Source organism: Haliaeetus albicilla, chromosome 3 (genome assembly GCF_947461875.1).
Source record: "Haliaeetus albicilla chromosome 3, bHalAlb1.1, whole genome shotgun sequence".
Lineage (NCBI taxonomy): Eukaryota > Metazoa > Chordata > Aves > Accipitriformes > Accipitridae > Haliaeetus > Haliaeetus albicilla.
This window is the reverse complement of record NC_091485.1, coordinates 36,945,363-36,966,678: the sequence shown is the minus strand read 5'-3', so window position 1 is coordinate 36,966,678 and position 21,316 is coordinate 36,945,363. Positions and strand designations below refer to the sequence as shown.

The window sequence follows — 21,316 nt, the reverse complement described above, 5'->3', positions numbered from 1 at the left end:
CACTGTCCAGATGGCTTTTGAGACTTCCAAGGGTAGAGACTCCACAACCTCTCTGGGCAACCTGTGCCAGTGCTGAGCATGGGGGGGGGGGCGCAGTGTGGGGAACATTAGTGGCAGTAGCCACTAAATGAATGTTAAACAGGTTATTTCCCAAGGCCATATTACAACTAGTACAGACAACACAAGCCTTTGCTCCAAGGCAGCCCCTGGTTATACCCATTTGAGTTACACTGCAGTGGAAGTAGGAAGATCTCTTTCCTAACAGATAAACCATGACAGCTATTTCCCATGTAGAAACTCTCACTCAGACAAGGTTACCTACAGGAACCAATAAATGCATACTGAACAGGCCTGAACACGCATCCTCTCTCTTCAGAGAAAAAGGTGCTAGCTCTGACAGGAGTAGTTCACTAATCATGAAAAAATGTAGGGCTCTGATAAACAAGTGATGTTTTAAATCTAAGTAACATTCTTTTTGGCTGTTTTCTGGACTGTAAGCTTTTACAATTTGTATCCTGTTGGTTAACAAAAACAAACTTTCTGATAGGAGAGACTTATATTATCATAGTTCTAGGAGTTACAAGTCTTCAAAATAGTACAAAAATCTTCATCCCTGCTTGAACTGTAGAACTGCATGGACATACATCCCATGTGCTTCTCTAAATATACCTCAGTATCAAGACCAAAACACAATATCAAAATAATGACATAAGCAGAACATGAAGCATTATCAAACACCTTAGGTCACTAAGATACACAGAGATTTAGGGCCTGTACTAAAGTTTTCAGGAACATTTAAGCTATATAACTGTGTTACCATTGACACAGTACCTGTGGCACATTTGAGAAAAGACTCCAAGTGTTACTATTCCTATAGGAAATCTCGGTGTCATTTCCAAGTGTGTGGTGTAGTCACGTAGGTGTCAGTTGCAAAATGTGCAGGCAAGTCTTTGCTATCAAAAAGGGTTCCTTGCAAGTTCCTTAACTGTGTATTTTTGAATCTATAAACTAAGCGAAAAAAAAAAAAAAAAGAGCCATGATGCAGCACAAGAAAGTAGTTAGATAATGAAACAGGATCCACAACATCGCATCTCCCTAGAAAACAGTCAATTAATTTTACCTAATTTTCTATTCTCAATGCTGAAGAATTTGGAAAGTTTCTTCAAGGACAGAGTTATCTGAGTACATCCCAGCAGGCGTTCAACATCCAAGCTGACCAACAGTTTTTACTAGGAGGAAACTTTATAGTATACATCTACATGAAAAATGAGAAACTGCAATGCACCATAACTAGTAGCTCTAGACTCCTTCACCCTTAAAAGGGGCATACATGTATGGTATGTTCAAACCCGGTGACAGAACACTTCATTCACATTGGGAATTATTACTCATTTAACCTTGTTTACACTTTCATAAGCTGTATGGAAAACTAAGAAGACATCTGAGAAACAAAACTCACACAAGTATCACACTACCTATGACAACTGCCAGTTGGGAACTACTCCACCAAGTTGATCCCTGGAACAAAATGTTCCAGAAAGAGAGAGGAGCAATACATACCTTTGAATATAGTTTTGAAAGTTATAAATAAATTAACAACCTTTTAGTCACATGGCAACTTGTTTATACAAATGCATTAATCTTTCTTGCAATCATGTGTCTACTCCAGAATAAAAATAATTTTAAGGTGATTTACTAGCATGTAGTACAAAGAATAAGCACAAGAGTAGTACAAAAATAAAAAAAACAAAACACCCTGCTGCTTTCCAGCAAAGACGCTCCTGAACAAGAACAGAACTAAAGACACTTATGAAGAGGAATCCGTAACAATTTAAGAAACTGTCAGAATTTATGTGGAGGATTCAGCCAAGTTACATGTTGCTTCAGAATAACCCTGTCAGCATCCTAATAAGACCTGAAATTTCAAGAGGACTAAAGATCCCCAAGGGTGAAACTACGTATGTCTAAATACAGATCATTTGTACATATGCCTTTTCTTCTGATGTTGTTGAATACATGCCATTTAGACATCCAAAGCAATTCCTAACACATCACAGAAATAGAAAGCTTTAGCCATCAACTATTAGAAGTACCCCTATGATTTATTTCAGGTTATTAATATATTTGAAACCTTTAGGTTTTAAGTAGCTACCCTCACTAAAATGGGAGTTCCACTATGGACAAAAGGAAGTGATTTGCCCTTTTTCCATCTAAGGCTTTATCCTAAGCAAGAGCTTGCTCTGTTATTGTAGAAAGCCACAGATAAGGTGACAAGAAATCCATAACCACTCAGAAAATAAAATACTAATAATATAGTATTTCAATAACCAAATACATTTAAGCACATGACAGACAAAGGTTTCTGAACACTAAGCTAGAAGGCATATCAAATTACCTTAGCTTCCTAAAGTGCCATCATGGATATGAACAGTAACTTAGCTACTGGCACTGAAATTCAGATGATGGTCCTATTACACAAACTGCAATTCCAAACTACTAAGTGGACAAACTCCCCCCTGATCCATGAATCTAGAAATAAGTTAATGCTCCCACATAGCAGCAAAAAGTCTGTGAACTGATGATCAAACTAGTTTCAGGAACCAAACCAGATCCTCTTTAAGTTCTTGATGTTACTTCACAGCAGTAAAACAGAGGGGCCATGAGCACCAAGTCAATAACTTGAGCTGTAAAATGTAGCTGCATTCTTGCGGGCACAATGGTGAAAGTGTCAAATTAGTAAAAATACAGTAGAAGAATTCACCAATTGCCCATGAACATAAAAATATGCTCTGACTACCAAAGCAAGTAGAAAATATCATAAAGTAGACAATTAGTTAAGAACTCTTGGGGGTGAGTGCTACATCCTAGCAGTTGTCAATATCACTAAGATGAAGTGAATATTCATTTAATGAATTAAGGGAACTTTATTTGGTTTTACTAAATCCAAAGCGTTTGCACACATGAAAAATAACTGAATTTCCAAGAAGGATTAGTATATTCAGAATATCTGAAAGTGGATGGATAAGTCACACTGTGGTTTTAGGGAAAAGAGACATGCTTTCAACAATTATGTCTTCTGTCTTACAGAAACGCACTTTTTTGTGCAAGCTCTCAACTACTAGAAAACACTGTCAATTTAATTAGAAAGCTCACTTATATGGAAACCAAGAAATTACTTGAAATTAGCCTGTAAAAAAGGAAATATTATTTCAGATAGTCTTTGTCTGAACAAGACTAGTCTTAGTCTAAGCAAGGCTAAGGTGTTATAGAAACATAATAATGAATAAAAATAAACATTTTTTTATTACCAATTTCCTTGCAATGAAGCAGAAATAGATATAAAAAATTATCGTATTTAAATACACAGGAAAAATTCTTATTCATACCAATTTATTTAGAGAACATAAGTAGTATTACTTATTATCATCACTGATCTCTCCCCCTGCAGCACCTGAGAGCACTTAATTCCTTCTTTCAATTATTGCTAATTTTTGCTCATGAACAATGACTTGTTAGTAACAGTCAATACAATACAGAACATCCCCCTCAACAACAAAATGAGGGCTACTGACTCAGCCTGGTAAGAAGCCCAGTATCTCTGTACAACAATGAAGTTTTTCTAAGGAGAAGCAATTTCAATATTTCTCAGTGTTACACTGCCACAAGACAACTAACCTCAACTACACAGCTTGTTTAAACTCACAAAGCTTAATAGCTCCCAGAATGGTCATTTTGATCCTTACCAGCCTCTGTAGACCACTTCTAGTTCCCTAAAAGTTATTTTTGCAACTGACACTAACTCAAATACCACGCTTCCACAAAAGAGTAGCTTAACTTCTCATAGTAGGCAATTACCAACTAACCAGTTTTGACAAAAATATTTCTCAGTCTATCCAACTATTAAAAGCCATTACTAAGATTAAAGACACAGGAAAGGAAATAATCTAGAAACTAAAGACAGACAAGACAAATGAACAATTTGGTCCAATACCTGCACTCCCCTTGACTGACCTAAATGCATCAAAAAGGAAGAGTGAAACCCAAGGACTCACAGACCTAAAAACCTGGGCATGCCACAGCACACATAGCAGCAAGCTTGCAGAGCCCAGCAGTGGGGAGATCAGGAGCAGCCTGCAGCTGGGAGAGAACAACAGGACACACTATTTGCTTGTGTAGACATATGATCAGCAGTAGAGCAAAGACTGCAACACCTAACGCTAAGTATGCAATGGTCACACTGAGCACCAAATATCTTTCATGTAACGCGGGGTTTGGGTTTTTGTTGGCGGTGGTTTGGGGGCACTTTTGGAGGTTGGGTTTTGGGTTTTTTGGGGGGGAGTGGCGTGTGTGTGTGTGGTTTTGCATCAGACTAGTTTTACTAGACTACCAGCTCACAGGACCAAATACTGGATTACAATTTCCGATGGGCATACATGCATTCCTTGAGCATATCTTCCAGTTCAGCCTCATCCAAAAGAAATTCAGTTTGACTACTCCCACATGAAAAATCAGACTGCAGTAAGCAGAGCTAACCTCCGTAACACACTCCTGATCCAAACTGTAGATGCTAATGAAAAAGTCAAATATTCTTGAGTTATGGTACACGAAGAGCACGCAAATGGATCTCACAGACATGCAACTGTTAGCTTCAGCTGCCCTTGTAAGTTATGACATACTCTTGCAGTCAGGTATGCTGCAGCTTCCATATATTCCCATTATTAAGATATACTTTTCCTTGGAGGTGCATTGATCTGCTGAAGACAACACAAACTGAGCACTGTTGCATAGAAATATCTGGCCGAAAAAATCTGAATTAAAGTGATTCTCTTAAGAAAGCAAGTCCTCGCTCATTGTTAAGCAGTCAAAACAAATTTTATCCAGTTCTCTACTTCTTATGTCTCTGTTCAAGATGCTTCCTGTTCAGTGATGGTAAGGTATGTAAGGCTAGCACTAAATCAGAGAAGTCCTGGTGCTGTGACTCAGTAAACACCAACTGAAAACATAAATACTTCATGTGTTTCCTTAGCCACAGGTGTAAGATGAACTTTGTCTTATAAAACAGAAATTGTTACAACTTAGTAAATATGGAGACAGCACCAGTAACAGCTAGCAGTTTTTGCTAACAGATGAAGAAATTCAGTAAATGCTCAGTAAACGCGGATACACAATACAGACATAGTAACCTTGATCGTTATGGACATCTTTGTGTACCTTAACACTCATAAGTAATATATCTCTTGAGAATTACCTCATCATATTTCTTATTTTGCTATTCCTTCAACACATTTGCACCCAAGATCAGAACTGAGACAGTGGAATTTAGATATGCTTACAAGCCAAGATTGGATTAGAATAGAAATATCCTGTGTTTTAAAAATCAGATTGTATACAGTTAAAATTTTAATTACAGCCAATATACTAAGTCATTCATTGCTTACAACTTGTAAATTTTTAACTACAACACAAGCATACAATCTACTCAGTGTATGAAAGCTTTCAATGAGTATTTTTAATTTATGTATGATTTACTTAAGAAGCTAGCCAGATAAAATCCCTGCTCAAAAAGAGTTTACAAAAGCAATTCTGTTGAAATTTTGGCTATCAGACACTTTGCACGCATTCAAGAAGCCAGACTGCGAAGAGCTACTGAGTCAGAGGCACCAAAAAACCACAATCTACTCAAAAATAGTTCAAGTTCACTTGTACCCAAAGAGCAGATAATAGCATATTAACAAAATCAGTTTGAAAGCCAATGAAAGACAGCGGCTGTATTGGCAGTAAAATTAGTAATTTTGTCTACAGAGAATCTGTTCCAGTTTTAGGAAACAAGGACCAATGTAGATATGTTCTTGTGTAGTCATACTACATACTAAAAGTTTGCTTCTGAAGCTACCGTTTATGCAGAGATTTGCTTGTCTATTGAACCTAAAAACGATCAGCCACCTTGGTAGTCAGCAATCCACAGTTCTAATAGTAAAAATGCCCAGGGCAGAAAAAGCCTGAAGTAAGAAGAATCTGATCATATTCTTCTATACCTTTTCATGGAGAACTTGCAAGGAGGCACAGGTGTTAGATGCCATTTCAAGTGATGAACTTGTAAAATAAGTAAGGTACTTCAGATCTTACCTATGAAGTTAGCTAAAATACTGTATTTGTTTACATTTTTATATACACATGTACGTATGTAGACATGCCTATATGAATGTATCTTCCTTCCTTCATTTGCTATACCAAAAAGAACACATACATGAGGCTATTGTTCATGTATCTGTCAAGTCCCTAATGCATCCTAAAATACTTTTGGAAAAGGAAACAGACAACCCTGCCTTAGGGAACAGTTAAGCACATTTGAAAGACATAGCTATCAGCATGAGCATCTTAAAGCCCTTGCATCACAAGCACAGAAGTTGAGGCTGGCTGCTGTATGGTAAAGTGACTGACAAAAAAACCAGCTAATGTGTGTTCTTAACCTGAACCCCCTCAAAAGTCAAAGTCTGTTTTTTGGTAGGCTTTTCGAAACTTTAAGGTTTTACCAGTCCCTTCTTGATTGTCTGAAGTATTTACTATCTTCATGATTATAGTGAACTTGAGTTCCTAAGTCATCTTCTATGAAAACAGTGAGCCATATCTTTTATTCTACATTGGAAATGCAAACATTTCCTCCAGAGAATTCCTGATTAAAGCTAGTAGACATATCACAATTTCCCAACAGGATGTTGTATTAACCAGACCTTGCATGAATGCACAGAGAAAGACTATTTAGAGAAATCTAAGTTCTTAATAATATAGAAAACTTTCACAAAAAAGTGAGGCAGCACCAATTCCAGTCTTACAAATCTGACAAAGTGTTACTTGAGGAAGTAAAGTTACAGTGCAAACAGCAGAAATTTGCACTGTTTTAAGAGTACATCACACCAAAAAAGGAAATTTTAGCAAATTTTTAATCTTCATAGAAACCACAGAAAGCTGCAAGACAAAGTACATAGTCTCACATTGGTGCTGATGATAGAACTTAACCAGAACAAAGGGAAAACTAGTGGAGCCATATGTTTAAATAATTTCTATGATGTATTACTTACCGTATCCCATATCTGAAGCTTTATCTGTTTTCCATCAATAGTTATCATTCGAGCCCCAAATTCTACACCTGAATAGATTTTACAAAAGATTACGTTATTAGCATATATCAGAAAGAAGAATATCAATTACTATGAAAGCAAGAAGGTAAGTTTAAGTTAACTCAACATTGTATTTGTAGGAAATAATCTCTTTCACAATCTGCTTTTAGTTAATTTTCCAGCTTCTTGAAAGAGCTGGAAAGTTTTCCAGAAGGAAGAAAACTGTTACTTTGCAAGTGCTTTAAAAATGCATTAATTAGAGCAAGTGCCAAGGAGGTATTTCCTACAAAGTTTTCCAAACAATTTAGTAGGTCCAGATCAAAGGGACAAAAACATGTACATTTGAATGCAAACAGGAAATTGGAAGAGTCACAGTTATTTTAGCACTCTACCAATGACAGATTGCTGAAGCCAGTTTAGAAGAAATTAAACTTAAAATTCTTTATCAATAAAATTTTCTATTGAGCATACAAATATCACCTTCAACAAGATAAATTTTATTACTTTATTAATTAAAATTCATCTGCCTTTATGAAAAAAAAAGTGCTTCCAAAATTCTAGCTAGTTAAAGATCAAATTTAATAACTAAGGAAAAAATTAAATGTGTTTCAAATAAACAAAAGGAATTTCTTCAGTGGAAAAAACTCAGCCTTTTGTACCATCTATTAAAGCAGTTTTAAGATCCTTAACAGTAAATTAAGCATAAATTGAGACTATTACTACAGTAGTTAAAATCTGATAAATGCCTAGAGATAGTGGACTTATTTAAAGCTATCAAGTTTTCATTAATCTATGCGTTGTGTATCCATTATTTCAGAAAAAAATAAAGATCTGGTAGGTTAAGTTTTGTCTAAAATTGATCACTGTCTAGATTTGGACTGAAGTCTTCCAACTAAGCAGCCCTGATTTGAAGTATTCCAAACATCTCTTCAAAAGTTTGTTTAGAATATTTGGGGGTGCAGCGTTGCTTTCTGCAGCATGACTTTTGGGGAAGGGGGCAAGGAGGAACCATTCTCCTCTCCCACAGGATATCAGAGCCAAATAAAAGCCGTGGGCCAAAGAACACTCTGCTCTCTTTAGCATCCAAATAACTTGCAGTAACTGTATGCAAACAAATAGAAAGAATGGAGGGGGAGGGGCAGAAAGGAGGAAGCAGGTTAATGACAATGCTCTCCGAAGTTGATTGCAAAGCCAGGGGAAGGTCCTTGGACTACTACAACTGGCAACGCTGCAGGTATTACTTCATCTCAAAATGCAGATATAGAGCTGCTGATTTAAATCCAGCAGTCATCCTAAATGTTTGGTTTCTACACACAACACCACATAAAATTAAAAGGATATTTATCCTTTTCCATCAAAATATCTGCTGAGAGAAAATTCTGAATTTGAAACAACACATCCAGTTTGTTGATAAGTTTGTTCTCTTAAGGAATAGAAGCTGTTCAGGTTTACAGTAAGGGCACGTCCTAAGGACAACAGGCAAACCAAATAAATGTTTACAGTGTTTTCTGTCACCCACATCTACCTACAAACATTGTGGGTTTTTTTTTTTGCAGTTGGGTTTTTGTGTATGTTTGTTTTTTGTTGTTGTGTTTGGTTGGGGGCGGGGGGGGGGTCAGGAAGGTTAGGCTTTTTTCCCCCTGCAACTGCATCATGCAGCTTCTCCCTCCTTTCTTCATTTCTTTTAATAACAGATACTTCAATTCCCAAATGAAAAATAAATGGAGATGGTTGTTGCATTTTAAGTTCTTTTAGAGTACTTTCACAGTTATGCACAATTCTGAGCGTAGCTCAAACACAGAAAAATACCTGCTTCTATGCATTCAACACCCCCCCCCCCCCTTGTTTTCATTACAGGTAAAGTTTCTCTCTGAATTTCTTAAATCTTAAAGATAACATTTTAGGCTAGCTATACTAAAATTTGAGGCTGAATTTTGCACAACTCTAGATGAAATGTCTTTTTTCCACATGTCCAATATCAGTTTCCCTTCTCCTCTCCCAAGCTGCTCCCAGCAGAAACAGATCTGCACTCCCATAGGCTGAAATCACTGTATTATATTGAAAAAGTTAGGCTATGTAACACAAGCCTTTTTATTCAATCTATAGACTCTCAGGAGTTCTAACATCATCAGTTGGAAGTGCATTAGGTAACATCAACCCATCCCATCTTGCCCTGCATGGGCATTCATATGACTTTGAACCCATGTTCTTTACTTATCTCTGTCTTTCTAAATCTGTTTGGGTAATTGGGAGAACCATTCTCCTGGCCAAACACACACACATGCCCTATCAGTTAAGTGAAAGGAGGCTGCTTCCAGCTTGTGACCCTTCTTCCCCTTTCCAAGCAGCTTCCCATGCTCCATTCCTACATCCCTCATTATGTTGCTATCTAGGTTCACCTCCTCATCCCACTAGCTTCAATTTCCGCTCCCAGGTTTCAGCTAGGTATACGCCAGGCAAAGAACTGGCACTACGGCCACCCTGCTGAGGTGAAGCTTCTTCCTACAGCCTATCAGTTTCCTGATGTGACAGGGCTGCCAAAGGCATAAGTGATACATAAGGTGTCATATATTTGGCAGGCCTAAAGAAGAAATGATGACAATAATTTATGCCTCCCTAAAGAACTCAGGCTCTTTATCCAGCCAGCCTATCTGCTGCCAAGACCTCAGAAATATCTGAGAAGTGATGTTAGCCTAAGAATTTGTATTATATTAGACAGCCACACACAAGGCACAGGAGGACTGTCAAGAGAGAAAGGGAAGTCATAACCAAACCACCTGATACATTCTGTTACATAAAGAATATTTGTTTATATTTCAAGCATCTATTTCAGTACTCCCAAACACAGGAAGCCTACCTATTCCAGGGCACAAATTAAAAATAGAGACTAGGGATATATTTTGTGCAAGGCTCATCACGATTAGAACTGAAAAGTTCCTTGAAATAACATCAAGAAGTTCAAAGGTTCTGCAACCTTATCAGAGATTAGGATCTGTTATGCTTAACAGTGAAACTCATCTGAAGACTAAGCTTGCCCACAGAACAATTTATTCCCACACTATTCCTCATATTTTGTGTGGAAAGATAAATAAAAGTTTATCATTTACTGTAGTTAGATCAGAGGCAATGCCTTCTGTCAACATGTATTCATTTCCCCTAGTACAAATATCAAATCATACCCAACACAAATGGTCCACATCCAATTGAGGAGTAGGAAGAAAAACCCCTGTCCCTTCCAAACAGGGAATACCATCACACTTCAATCCTTCTCTATCCAGAAGTTAGTCTTCCCAAACAGTAAATCTGTTTATTCATCTTTAAGGTTAACTTTGCTTTAGTTTATCTGTAACTTCTCTTCAAGGTCCTGTGGCTAGGCTAATATTGTATTCCCTTGTGAAAAATCTGCCATTTGCATTACCATCAATGCATTTCAAGTTTGGCCAATTCTGCTTCCATGCCCAGTTTTTAGCTTTTCTGAAGAGACAGTTGAGATACTATAGCTATGATTTTTTAAAATTGTTTCAGATTGCACCTTCCCAATAAGAAAAAAAAAAGACCTCCACTTGGCTTTATTAGCTAACAAATATTCATCAGCTAAAGATTCACTGTTACCTTAATACAACACAAATTCTACATTACTGCAGTACAACAAACTCACAAATGCACGCTGAGGTAGGTACCTTAGCTGCTTAACCTTTAGCATTGTGGGGTACAAAAGAGACCTACCAATAGTGAGATCGTGAACTGGTTGAAACCGCTTGTCTGTAAACTGTAACAATAAACATGATTTCCCAACACCTAAAAAAAAGAAAAGAAAGAAGTTTTAAGCAAATTAAAATCTGTTATGAACCAACAGAAATTAATTTAAGTGAATGTTATATGTTGTTTAAAATTCATTGCTGGAACTTGAGATACTAGATTTCACCTACTTTGAAGTGTATGCAACTTTTCATAACACAACAGCTTTTAAAGTTCCAGAAACATTAAAGTCAAAGCAGCTATTTTCAAAAATTGAACAAAAATTAAGTCCTCTTTTGAAAAAGTAGTTCTGCTTTTCAAATTCAGCAGAAAAGTTTCCTAACAGACCTTCAAAGTATCATTTCACATCCTCTCCACAGTAACTTCAAGTCTTGCTGCTACTCCTCACAATCCTACATCTGCTTCTCCTTCAGTACTTTCAGCTTTCTTCCAACCTAACTAGATCCTTAATAGCACCTCACTCCCATCTAACTCCTAATTTATCAGCTGAGGTAAGAGAAGTACATACATGGCTGCTGAAACCACTATGTGCTACTGCCCACTGGTTCCCAACAGGCCAAAAAATAGTCCAAGCAAAACAGCAACAGCTGAGTTCACATTACAGCCAGACAACACAAAGATTGTCCTGCTCAGACCTCCTGATTTCCAACCCAAATGGGTTAACTACTTCACATTACATGGACACTGGTCAGCAAATGGGCAATTTCTTCTGTATGTGAAAGCACAGAGAAGTAAAAGTTAATGCCGTCAATAGGAGTACTCAGACTACCTAGATCTGTAAAGGTAATACTTTTTATGGTTAATCTTTCCTTGTTCTTTTACTTGGAGGGTCATTTTTCCTGTTCTGCTCAGTTAAATTTTGCATTTTCAGCCTTCTAAAACTTGACAGTCATACATTTGGTTTACATACATTTAAACTCTGAACCATTATCACATAACATATAATACTGTAGCATTCAAGTTCCTGCTGTACTTTATCTGTCCAGCAAGATAAGGCTATTTTAGCCACACACTAGAGGTCAGCAACAGCTGATCAGAAGTGACATATCTGGTAATAAAAGAGAGCAAACAAAGAGATAAGGAAAAGAACCATACTGCAAGACACAAGGTATGCATACCAGAATTTTGCATAAAGTGACATTGATCTTTCTGCTACTAAATTCAGCAACGTTTTTTAGTATGGTTTCATGAGGAAACAAAGCCTACACAATCGTAATCACTGCCCACCTGTCGTTTTGGTCTTAAAAAGCTAAGACCAGCGGTGAGTTTCAATCAAATCTAACAGAAATAAGAGACTTGCATTTAGTTTTGTCACAAAACAAGTTGTGACAAATTGATGACACTCTGAGACGAATATATCCCAAGCGATGCAGCAATTCCAGCAGCCTAAGCCAGTTGTTGGTGCTGCTATCCCCACTCTCTTCCCTACTGCATGTTTGTGCCCATTTCTCCACATGGCTTAGATGAATTCTGAAGCAATTTCAGTTGTCCACTGGGTTAGCATGCGAATCTGACGATAAGACTGACAAAGCAAACAGAAATGGCTTAATGCAGGGTCAGACAAGCATGAGAGTTAGTTCAAATGAGGGAAGAGAAATGCAGCAACCAGCAGATCAACAGCTTAGAGCGGCATGGAACTACAGCCCAAGGCAAAGTTTGCAGCATCAGCCTTAACAGATCTCTTTTCTGTAGCGCTCTGGCTTATGATAGCAAGCTGTCAGAACACAAGCAGCTTGGAAGCAGGTATAGATTTTGTCTGACAAAATTAGTGGACATAAGAGAAGTGGATGAGGAATGGGGGAGAGTGCTGGAGGCAAGAAAGAAACAGGGAGAAGGGACAAGCAGAATACTGGAGCTGTTGGGACAGAGAACACAAAACTCTAAGGGATCTTAAAAATATCAATAATTCTTCTACTTACAGAACACTTTATATATACAGAAAACTTTTATACCACCAATGAAATATAGCTGCCCCATCACAGAACATAATCACCATGTCACTTACAAAAAAACAACCTATAAATCACACCAGAAATAGAATGTAGAATAGCTTTGGCCATTAACCTTACAAAGTGATTTCAGTATCATTGGATAAACCAGAACCTCAAAACTATCCAATACTCCTGCACAAATCTTACAAACATTAGAAAAATATTTCAAAACCTACTCAACAAAGTGACACTTGATTAGGTGTCGAAGCACTAGTTCTCAAATGGCAATCTGCTATTTCTTCTTCTTGTAAGACTGGTGACCAGCTTGTTGGTTCAGGAGAATATACAAACACTAGCATCAGCTCAGCGAAGATGACAGACAAGGACAGCTCCTTAGATGCAAGCCCTGTCTCAAACTGGCACAAGACGACTGCACCTGTAGTTACTTCTGTGTAGCAGGCCTTTTAGGAGCAGACCACAGACTGATGGGTTCACACACAGAATCAGAAGAAATAACTAGTTTGTTTAATGCCATTCCTGCTACTTCAGAACCTTCTAGCAAAAAATATCTGGAAGTCCCTAAATTTTGTACTGCTATTGACTGAAAAAGAGGTTCAAAAAGTTGCAAACGAAGCTGTAGTACCTGTTAAATTTAGGTTATAATCCATTTTAGATAGTACTTACAAATATTTTACTGCCTACATTTAATAGTAATATTTTGTTTTTATTTTATAGTTTTAAGACATTGCAAGTTTGTAACAGAAAAGTTCTTACGAGAATAGCTTGTGGCCCATTCACTTCCAGAGCCTGAGCAGACTGCGCTATCATAGACAAAGCCAGCAACCTGTATCAGGAACAGGAGCTGTATATGAACTCCTGAGCAGTTTACCACCTTGTGACATAAACAGATGCTGCAAAGATCAATTAACAGTTGCATGACAGCTAATTCCATGGCATACAGATGGTTTAAAGTAACTACACTGGTTAACTCTAAGAGCGAAGTTGCTGTTTACCAGGTATCTCAGTCACTTAGCACTATAAATCTTACACCTGAAATAAGGCAGACACTCTAGGAAAAGTAGAGCATGTCCTATGATAGTCAATTGTAGAACACAAAAGGGACAGATTCAGTTATTTATTAACTCATTCTCCATTTTACTGCCACAATTACTTTAATATAGGTTCAGATAAACCACCCCCAGAGAAAAAAATCTTAGTATCTTAAAACAAGAAATGAGCAGAGCTTGGATACACTTCAACAACAAACACAGTAAACAAAAGCTCTTGCTTAAGAGCAAATTAAAACAATGGATTATGTGCACAGAGCAGCAGCATGCTTCTTTGCAAGTGCCTGTTCTAGGATCCCTTCATCACTTCTTAGTACCCAAACAGTGATGGGAAGTGGAACTTGCACTACAGTAGTTTTACCCTCTGGCTCTGATTTTCAAACCAGCAGCCTGAGTTGGCTGTCCAAATTCCTCTGCCTCCCTTAACAGCTTCCTCTTTATCTGGATGCCGCTCTGCAGTCTACTTCCCTAGGCACAGCATTGCCAGAGCTTTGCTATTGTCTACCTTGGCCCAGCCACGCTTCCAACACCTCCCTTCCTCAGATCAACACTAGTGTTCATTTCACTGCTCAGCAAGCCAGAACAGCTCAGTGGCAAAGGTAACCTCTCCCTTCTCACTCATAAGGTTATGCAATGAGCTGAACCAAGAAACAGACCCAGCATAAAACTACAATCACCCAACACACTAGTATGTGCATAAGACTAGGGTACAAAATATATAGCAAAGGGAAGGGTTGTTCTTTTCAGTAGCAGGCTGCACTCATGGCAATTAAAAGCAGCTCTGGAACCACAGCACAGGTCATGATACAGCTAAGCCAGTTAAATGGCTTTTGCTAAGAGAGCTGACTTGCTTCCTTCTCCCCTTCCAGCTCCTGTGACTCCCTGTGCCTAGGACAAGGAAAGTTCAGTCATCAGCTGCAAAGTCAAAGGTGCACTACTGTCAACATGAGGAAAACTTCCAGGCTTTTCTTACCACTAGACAAAACTCAGTGTTCCTTCCACTGATGTTTGTTTGTCTTAGAAAGCTGATCTAGCTCAAAACTAAAAAAGCCTCAAAAAAGGGGGGGACAGGGGACTAAGATAATTTCCTTACTTTTTCACATAAGCACCACCACAGCCCAAGAAAGGTGACAGAGAAAAAGAACTGCAGTAGTAGTCATCCCAGCCTGGCTATCAAAACTGAATTCTGAAGACAAATATCTTTAGTTAATCTGCTAGCTGCCTCTGATGAGTAGACTCCCTCCTTCCCCCACAGTTCTACCTCCTTACTCAAAATTGCTCTTACACTTTTCCGACCATACCAACCATTTGTTTGGTTTTGTTTTTTAAACCATCTTTGTGAGCTGAACTGGCTCTCTGAAGGATGAGACAAGCACTGATGGTGACAGCTAAGAAGCAGAACCTCATAGCTGAGACAAGGAGTGGTAACCAGGTCCACCCATTTCGGCAGCAGATAAACACTGGATTAACTCGGCCATCTTACGGAACTATTTTTTTTGTTGTTGCTTCACAAGACAGGGTGATCAATCAGCTCACCACCCACAGAGACAAAGACCCACTGCCCGTTTGATATCTTGCTCTCACCAATCCCCCTAGGTCCAGTTTCCTCCTTTGAAAGTACTCCAGACCCCAGGCCAACTCAGCTGATTCAGCCACCAAGTAAAAAGTTAACCCCCAAAGTAGGTAGTTTTCTACTGCGTTAGCAGGTTGATTCAGCTCATGGTAAACTATGAAGGTCACCACAAGGTAAGGGAACCAAGACCTCTTCCTTTTACTTGTAATCAACTATGTCAGCTTGGTTGCCCATGAAACCAAAGGCCCAATACCAAATGAGCTGAAACAAACTTCCTGCTTCTCTTACCTCCCTGTAGAAAACAAACAAAAATCAATCTTTAAATAGGCTAAGGACAGTCTCAAACAACATAGATTTTAAAGCCAACTCAGATTTAAACCAGGTAATTAAATAGTACAAATGTCAAGATATATACCTCTAACCTGGCTTATGAGGTACTTCTAGTTCTTTCTAGTAGTCTGCACAGCTTCCAGATGTTTCATAAGCCCTTTGCTTATCACAGCCCACAGCTCATTCCCTCTCTCCTTCCTTTCCAACCACAGCATCTTTATGCAACCCAACAAAGTGCAGTAATGCCCTTTCACAGGCCTAAGCATAATGAGACATTAACCTAAAGCAAAGATTTTTCTTAACCTCTTTTAAGCCAGTTATCCGTTAGTCAAAACTCTGTGATCAAATGGGAAAATTTTATTTAAATTAATAGGAAGGACAAACTACAAAATTGCAAACTGTCAGTTATAGAGCAAAGGGACTTCACATACCAACGTGAGCATGGACAAGAAGGGAAGAAAAATAGCCTCCAAAATCCTTCACCATGACTACATAAGTCTGGGAAAAGGAATGTCATAAAAATGGCTTTTTAACTCTTTCAAAGATGATTCAGCTTCAATACTTAAATAAACATTGCTGTAAATTATTTACAACAGCGTATCTGAAGCCAATGATGTAAGCTTTCCCTCCTACATAAAAACTAGTGCAGATCTACAAACTGAAAGGAGCTGTTCAGCTTTATCACATTTCATTTAGTACGGCACTACCCAACTGCTAACTGCAGGTTTTAAAAATAAATAAAAATTCTTTCCAAACAAAATTAAACTACATGAGTCTGTAAGAAACCTCTTTGTGTCCTGGATGATCACAAAAGACTTAGAAAACTGCCAGGCATTCATAATAAAATGGTTTTAGTCAAGGTTGGAGGGTGGGGTGGTGTTAGCGATTTTTTTGTTGGGGTTTTTTAGGGGGGTGGTGGTGGTTGGGTTTTTTAAATTAAAGATTATCATTAGTATGAGGGTACACAGTAACAGTCTCATGAAACCATCTGTATGGGCATCTACTTACAGTTTGTTAATTCTAGTTAACTACTTCTAAGAGGCTAAGATGTACTTATACAACGCCTAATATCTGCTCTTTTAGGGGTGAAAGTAACATTGAAAGGGTCCTAAAGCAAGATATAAGTAGTGCAGATCAGTACTCTGGTTTTCAGTATGAGCAAGCTATCATGAAGTGTTAACACCAGCTCTAGTGGGATGAAAACCTGTTTAGCCAAGAAGCATTGTTACATACTGGTAGAAAATAATGGCAAGAGGCTCTGGGCACGCACATTGCTAGGTAGTAACAGCTGCTGTTGCAGAACAAAGTGCAATGACACTAGAAACATTTCAGAAGGAGGACTGAAAAATAAAGCCAATTCAATTGTTCAAATTTCAACATTTGAGAACCTCCTAGTTCAAGTGAAATGGTTTTCTAGACAGCTTAGAGAATGAGGAGAATTAGATCACCAAGCAATTATATTTTCTTCCATCATCTTCCCCTAATAAGAATAACTTTGAGATATTGTTGGTTTACAACCAGCAACCATCTGCTGAAATTGAAAGGCAAGTGAAAGTTCATTATGCAAGAAGCTCTGAGGGCTGCTGAACTAACACATTCAAGAAAAGCAGAAGACAGACCTGCTCATGGAAGATGCAGCAACACCGATCATAGAGAGACATTTAGATGCGATACAACTGACAAGTTATGTTGGTGGCAAGAAATTGGACCACTGCAAAACTGGTATTTCAGGTATACTAAAGTTCAGTAGCATTCTCTGGTAGAATCTAGTAAATACACTGTAACATAAGAAAATCCTGTTTAATGCATATTAAATATTCAGGGAAAAAAAAAAATTCTAGCTCTAGTCCTCACAGAAATCTTATGTATCATTCCCAGTTTATTCCTATGTGGTACATTGCTGGTAACAAAAACATTTAAGCAGAAAACAAGATTTCACCATCACACAGAAAAACTTTTAAGAAAAAAAAGTGACAGACTTTCAGTCACCAACTGCCAAAACAGGCAATACTAGTGTGCTAAGAGTGTTCAGATCAAAGTCAATCTTGACTTCAACTGGTGGCCAAAAGCCGATGTGTAGGGAAGAGTGGAAGAACACACCAACTCCTACCAGCAATCAACATGAAACAGACACTATCAGCCACAAGGCAAAGGTACAGCCCTAAGCAGAATGCACCACATATGCTTCTAAATGCATCTGCAAACTCCTATAATGTTTTGGAAATATCCAGATCAGATGATTTTTCCTGGTTAACTCTCACAGCAGTCAGTATTCCATACTACTTGTATTTTTCTCTTAAAGATACCAACTCCATGAAATTCCACTGATACAATGTAAAAGCCACCCAGATTTATGGCAACGTTGTTTGAGTACCTGGAAGACAGCCATGCCCTTTCAGGTCTCTCCCACAACAGAAAACTAAATAGATCTTAAAACAGTTCTGACTAGATAGAAAAAAAACTTTTTTTTTTTTTTTTCAATATATAAAATGTAACAACCAGAATAGAATCCATCCCATGTTCATAAAGCTACTGTGCCTGAAGCACCAGTGAAAGAAAAAGTCACTGAATGTCAATGACCAATGAACCAAGCAATGCAAGGGGACAAGAGCTGTAGTCTTGCACAGTCACTTTTTGTGGCTGTCATTTTAAAAGACTAAAATCATACTGAATTCCTGTGTTTAAGTAGATGAAAGCATGTGGAATCACAATTCAGAGAAGACACATGCAAGTGTCTTGTACAACTGCAAGGATTTTTCGTTGGTTTGTTTATGGTTCGCATAACCCACTTTGTTTTGTAGTGCTGAAAAGGAAGAGGAGCTAAATGTTAACATCTGTCCTCAGCTGATGCTGTCTTACTTTTCTCCTACAGTTTGTTTACAACTAACTGCTGAGTCACAAGGCAGTTGATCCATTTCCAAAGACTCTAAATCAAGCCCCAGAGACAAATTTCTTGATCGCTATGAGGATTACATGGCCTGCAAGGCCAGTGGCATATCTTCACTGGTCGGAACACTGTGGCAGACCACCACTGGAACTGAACAGGACAATCCCAATCCACTCCTAATTTCCATCAGCAGAGCTGTGAGTTCAACTGCCTTGGTCTGAGGAACAGTAGTAACACCTAAACCATCACAACTGTTTTGGCAACAAACAACTGTGCACAACATAAATTGACTCTTCAGTACTAGCTATATTAGAATACTTTAAAAAGCTCATAGGAGATCTAAATAAAAGCAAAACCAACTTACCACTATTGGCATATTCAATTCACTTCAAGAATGATCATTGCAGTAGTTTTAATTAGCTTCCTGTAACAACTCTGAATAAAAGCCACAGGAATTTAAAAAAAAAAAACAAAAACAAAACACAAACAGTGAGCTGTTTTCTTCTGTTTCCTTTTTCTGTCTCACTCTTCCTATATTTGGCTCTTAAGGCAGCTGAAACAACTTCAGAAGTGACCCACATCCACTCTGTATTTCACATTTCAAGCAGCTTAAATGCAAAAGTGCAGCACAGATGATTACACTGAGGACATTTCATTGTAAAAATCTAATCAGTATGTGATCAATGTACCAAAGCCATTGTTTGCTGCCATCTCTACCACTTTTAATGATTATAGTTTTCAGAGATGCACCAGGATTGGCCACTTGTTCCGAATCCTGCACTACCATTTTGCATCACCCTGGGCAGACAAACTTCTTCTTACTTCCCCTGAATCTGTGCAGGTAATCTCCTGTCCTCTGGTTTAACAAGCTGTCCCTCACCTAAATACTTGAGAAAAATCAGAATTTTTGCTTATCATCTACAGCCTAATGCTTCCAACACTGTCATTATAGCTGTGATACATTTCTTAATATTCATTTGTACTACAGCTGCTACTGCAGCAGCCTAAAAAAGCTTCCAGGGTTTAAATGTAGGTTTAAAAAAAGACAGAATCACATAGTAGTTTCATCCAGCGTATTTAACAACCTCACGTGTTACGCGACTGTAATGTATAATTATAGTCTAGCAACAGATAATTTGGTTCATAGGTACGAAGTACAATTATGCAGGTATCCTTAGAATAGCATGTAAAATGACAGCTGTGTCATCAAACTTATTAAAGAAGGCATTTATTCAGGTATGAGGAAAACAACAAGAAAGATGCACAATACACAGGTACAGTAGTTAACTATGTTAGTTACCTTCTCCTGACAACAGTTTGATGAAAGCATGCTACTCATATCCACACTGTGCTGAGGAGGCGCTGAATGTACTGGCAAAGGGGCTTCAAATAGCAATTCCTATCAGCATACGGTTACGTCTGCAGCATTCGCTAAGCGTTATTATTTGTTACACAGCAGCCAATGACAAATTGAACGCAGCAAGTTTTTAAAAAGTGGCAAGCAAATGGGTGAGGAAGAGACCACAGAAGCAACTTGAAGCATCTGGGAAAGCAGTGGTCAAGAAAAAGACAAACGAAAAAAAATAATCGTCCCCGTAAAGGAGAAGGAAAGAGCCAGGGCTTTAGTTTTCCTTTGACAGCACGTCTTGACACTGTTTGCTACAGCACCTCCAGCCGGGGCTGGAGAGGGCATCCTTGCAGCCCGAGCCGAAGGTACCTCACAGCAGCGGTCTCGGTGGCCCCTCGCCGCAAAACTGCGGGACGTGCCACCTCTCCGGCCTCACTGCCGCGGGGATGCAAGTAAAGGGCACTGCCCAGGTGCAAGTTTTGCAGTGACAGCGCCTTCTCCCCCGCCGCCCCCCCGCTCGGATGCCGCAGCCAGGGGCGTGACACAGCCCGACCTGCCCCGCGGCCTGTCAGCCGGGCCCGGAGGCGGCTGTCAGGCTTCCGGGCCTGGCGGCGGGGCCCAAGGCCGCCGGGCGCGGAGCCGCCGAGAGGCAGGCCGAGGCCCCGGGCGGGGCCCAGCGCAGAGGCGGGGGGGGGGGGGGGGGGGAGCCGCCTCTTCGCGCAGGGCCACCACGTCGACGACGCCAGCACTGCGGAAATGGGAGCGGGGAGCCGGGCCCTGCTCTCCGCTCCGCCCGCCCCCCGCTCTCCCGAGGCGGCCTCGCCTCGCCTCCCCGCCCCCGCCGCTTACCTGTGTCCCCGATGATGATATACTTGAAGAGATACGCGTAGGCCATGGCCGCCCGCTCCCCGGCTCGCCGGCTCTCCCGCTCGCTCCTTCCTGACGCCCGCGCTCTGCCCCCGCCCCCGCTGTCAGGGCTCGCGCTGCGGAGAGGTGCAAACGGTTAACGGCCGCCGGGCGGCGGCCCGCTCCCGCCGGGCGCCTCCGCGGGCAACCGCTCGCTCGCTCGCTCCTACCTCCGCCGGCGGGCCCGCTGGGTCGCTGACTGCCCTCCCGCCGCTCCCCGAGGCGCCGGGGAAGGCAGACGCGGCGGCGGGAAGAGCGGGCGGCGAGAACAATAACAGGCGCCGAGCGGCCCCGGAGCCCTCCGGCAACGTCACGCGCCCACCTCCTCGCTCCGCTCCGCCCCGCCCCGCCCCCGACCCGGAAGTGCTGAGCTAGCGGCTGGCCCGGGGCTCGCCGC

The 21,316-nt window shown here is 39.9% G+C and overlaps 1 protein-coding gene across 2 annotated transcripts in view; it reads right to left on the bottom strand.

Annotated features, from left to right (window-relative positions):
- RAB2A (RAB2A, member RAS oncogene family) overlaps window positions 1-21,280 on the bottom strand; it is a 45,708-nt gene extending 24,428 nt beyond the window's left edge. Inside the window, exons 1-4 of one of the 2 annotated variants that reach the window (XM_069779395.1) lie at window positions 21,090-21,280; window positions 20,863-20,996; window positions 10,845-10,916; window positions 7,080-7,147 (exon numbers count right to left, since the gene is read on the bottom strand). In XM_069779395.1, the coding sequence (XP_069635496.1) occupies window positions 7,080-7,147; window positions 10,845-10,916; window positions 20,863-20,908 (186 nt within the window). In that variant the 5' untranslated portion in view covers window positions 20,909-20,996; window positions 21,090-21,280. Of the gene's footprint in view, window positions 1-7,079; window positions 7,148-10,844; window positions 10,917-20,862 lie in introns of both variants that reach the window. The other variant, XM_069779396.1, reaches the window with a different exon arrangement.
- Between the last annotated feature and the right edge of the window lie 36 nt (window positions 21,281-21,316).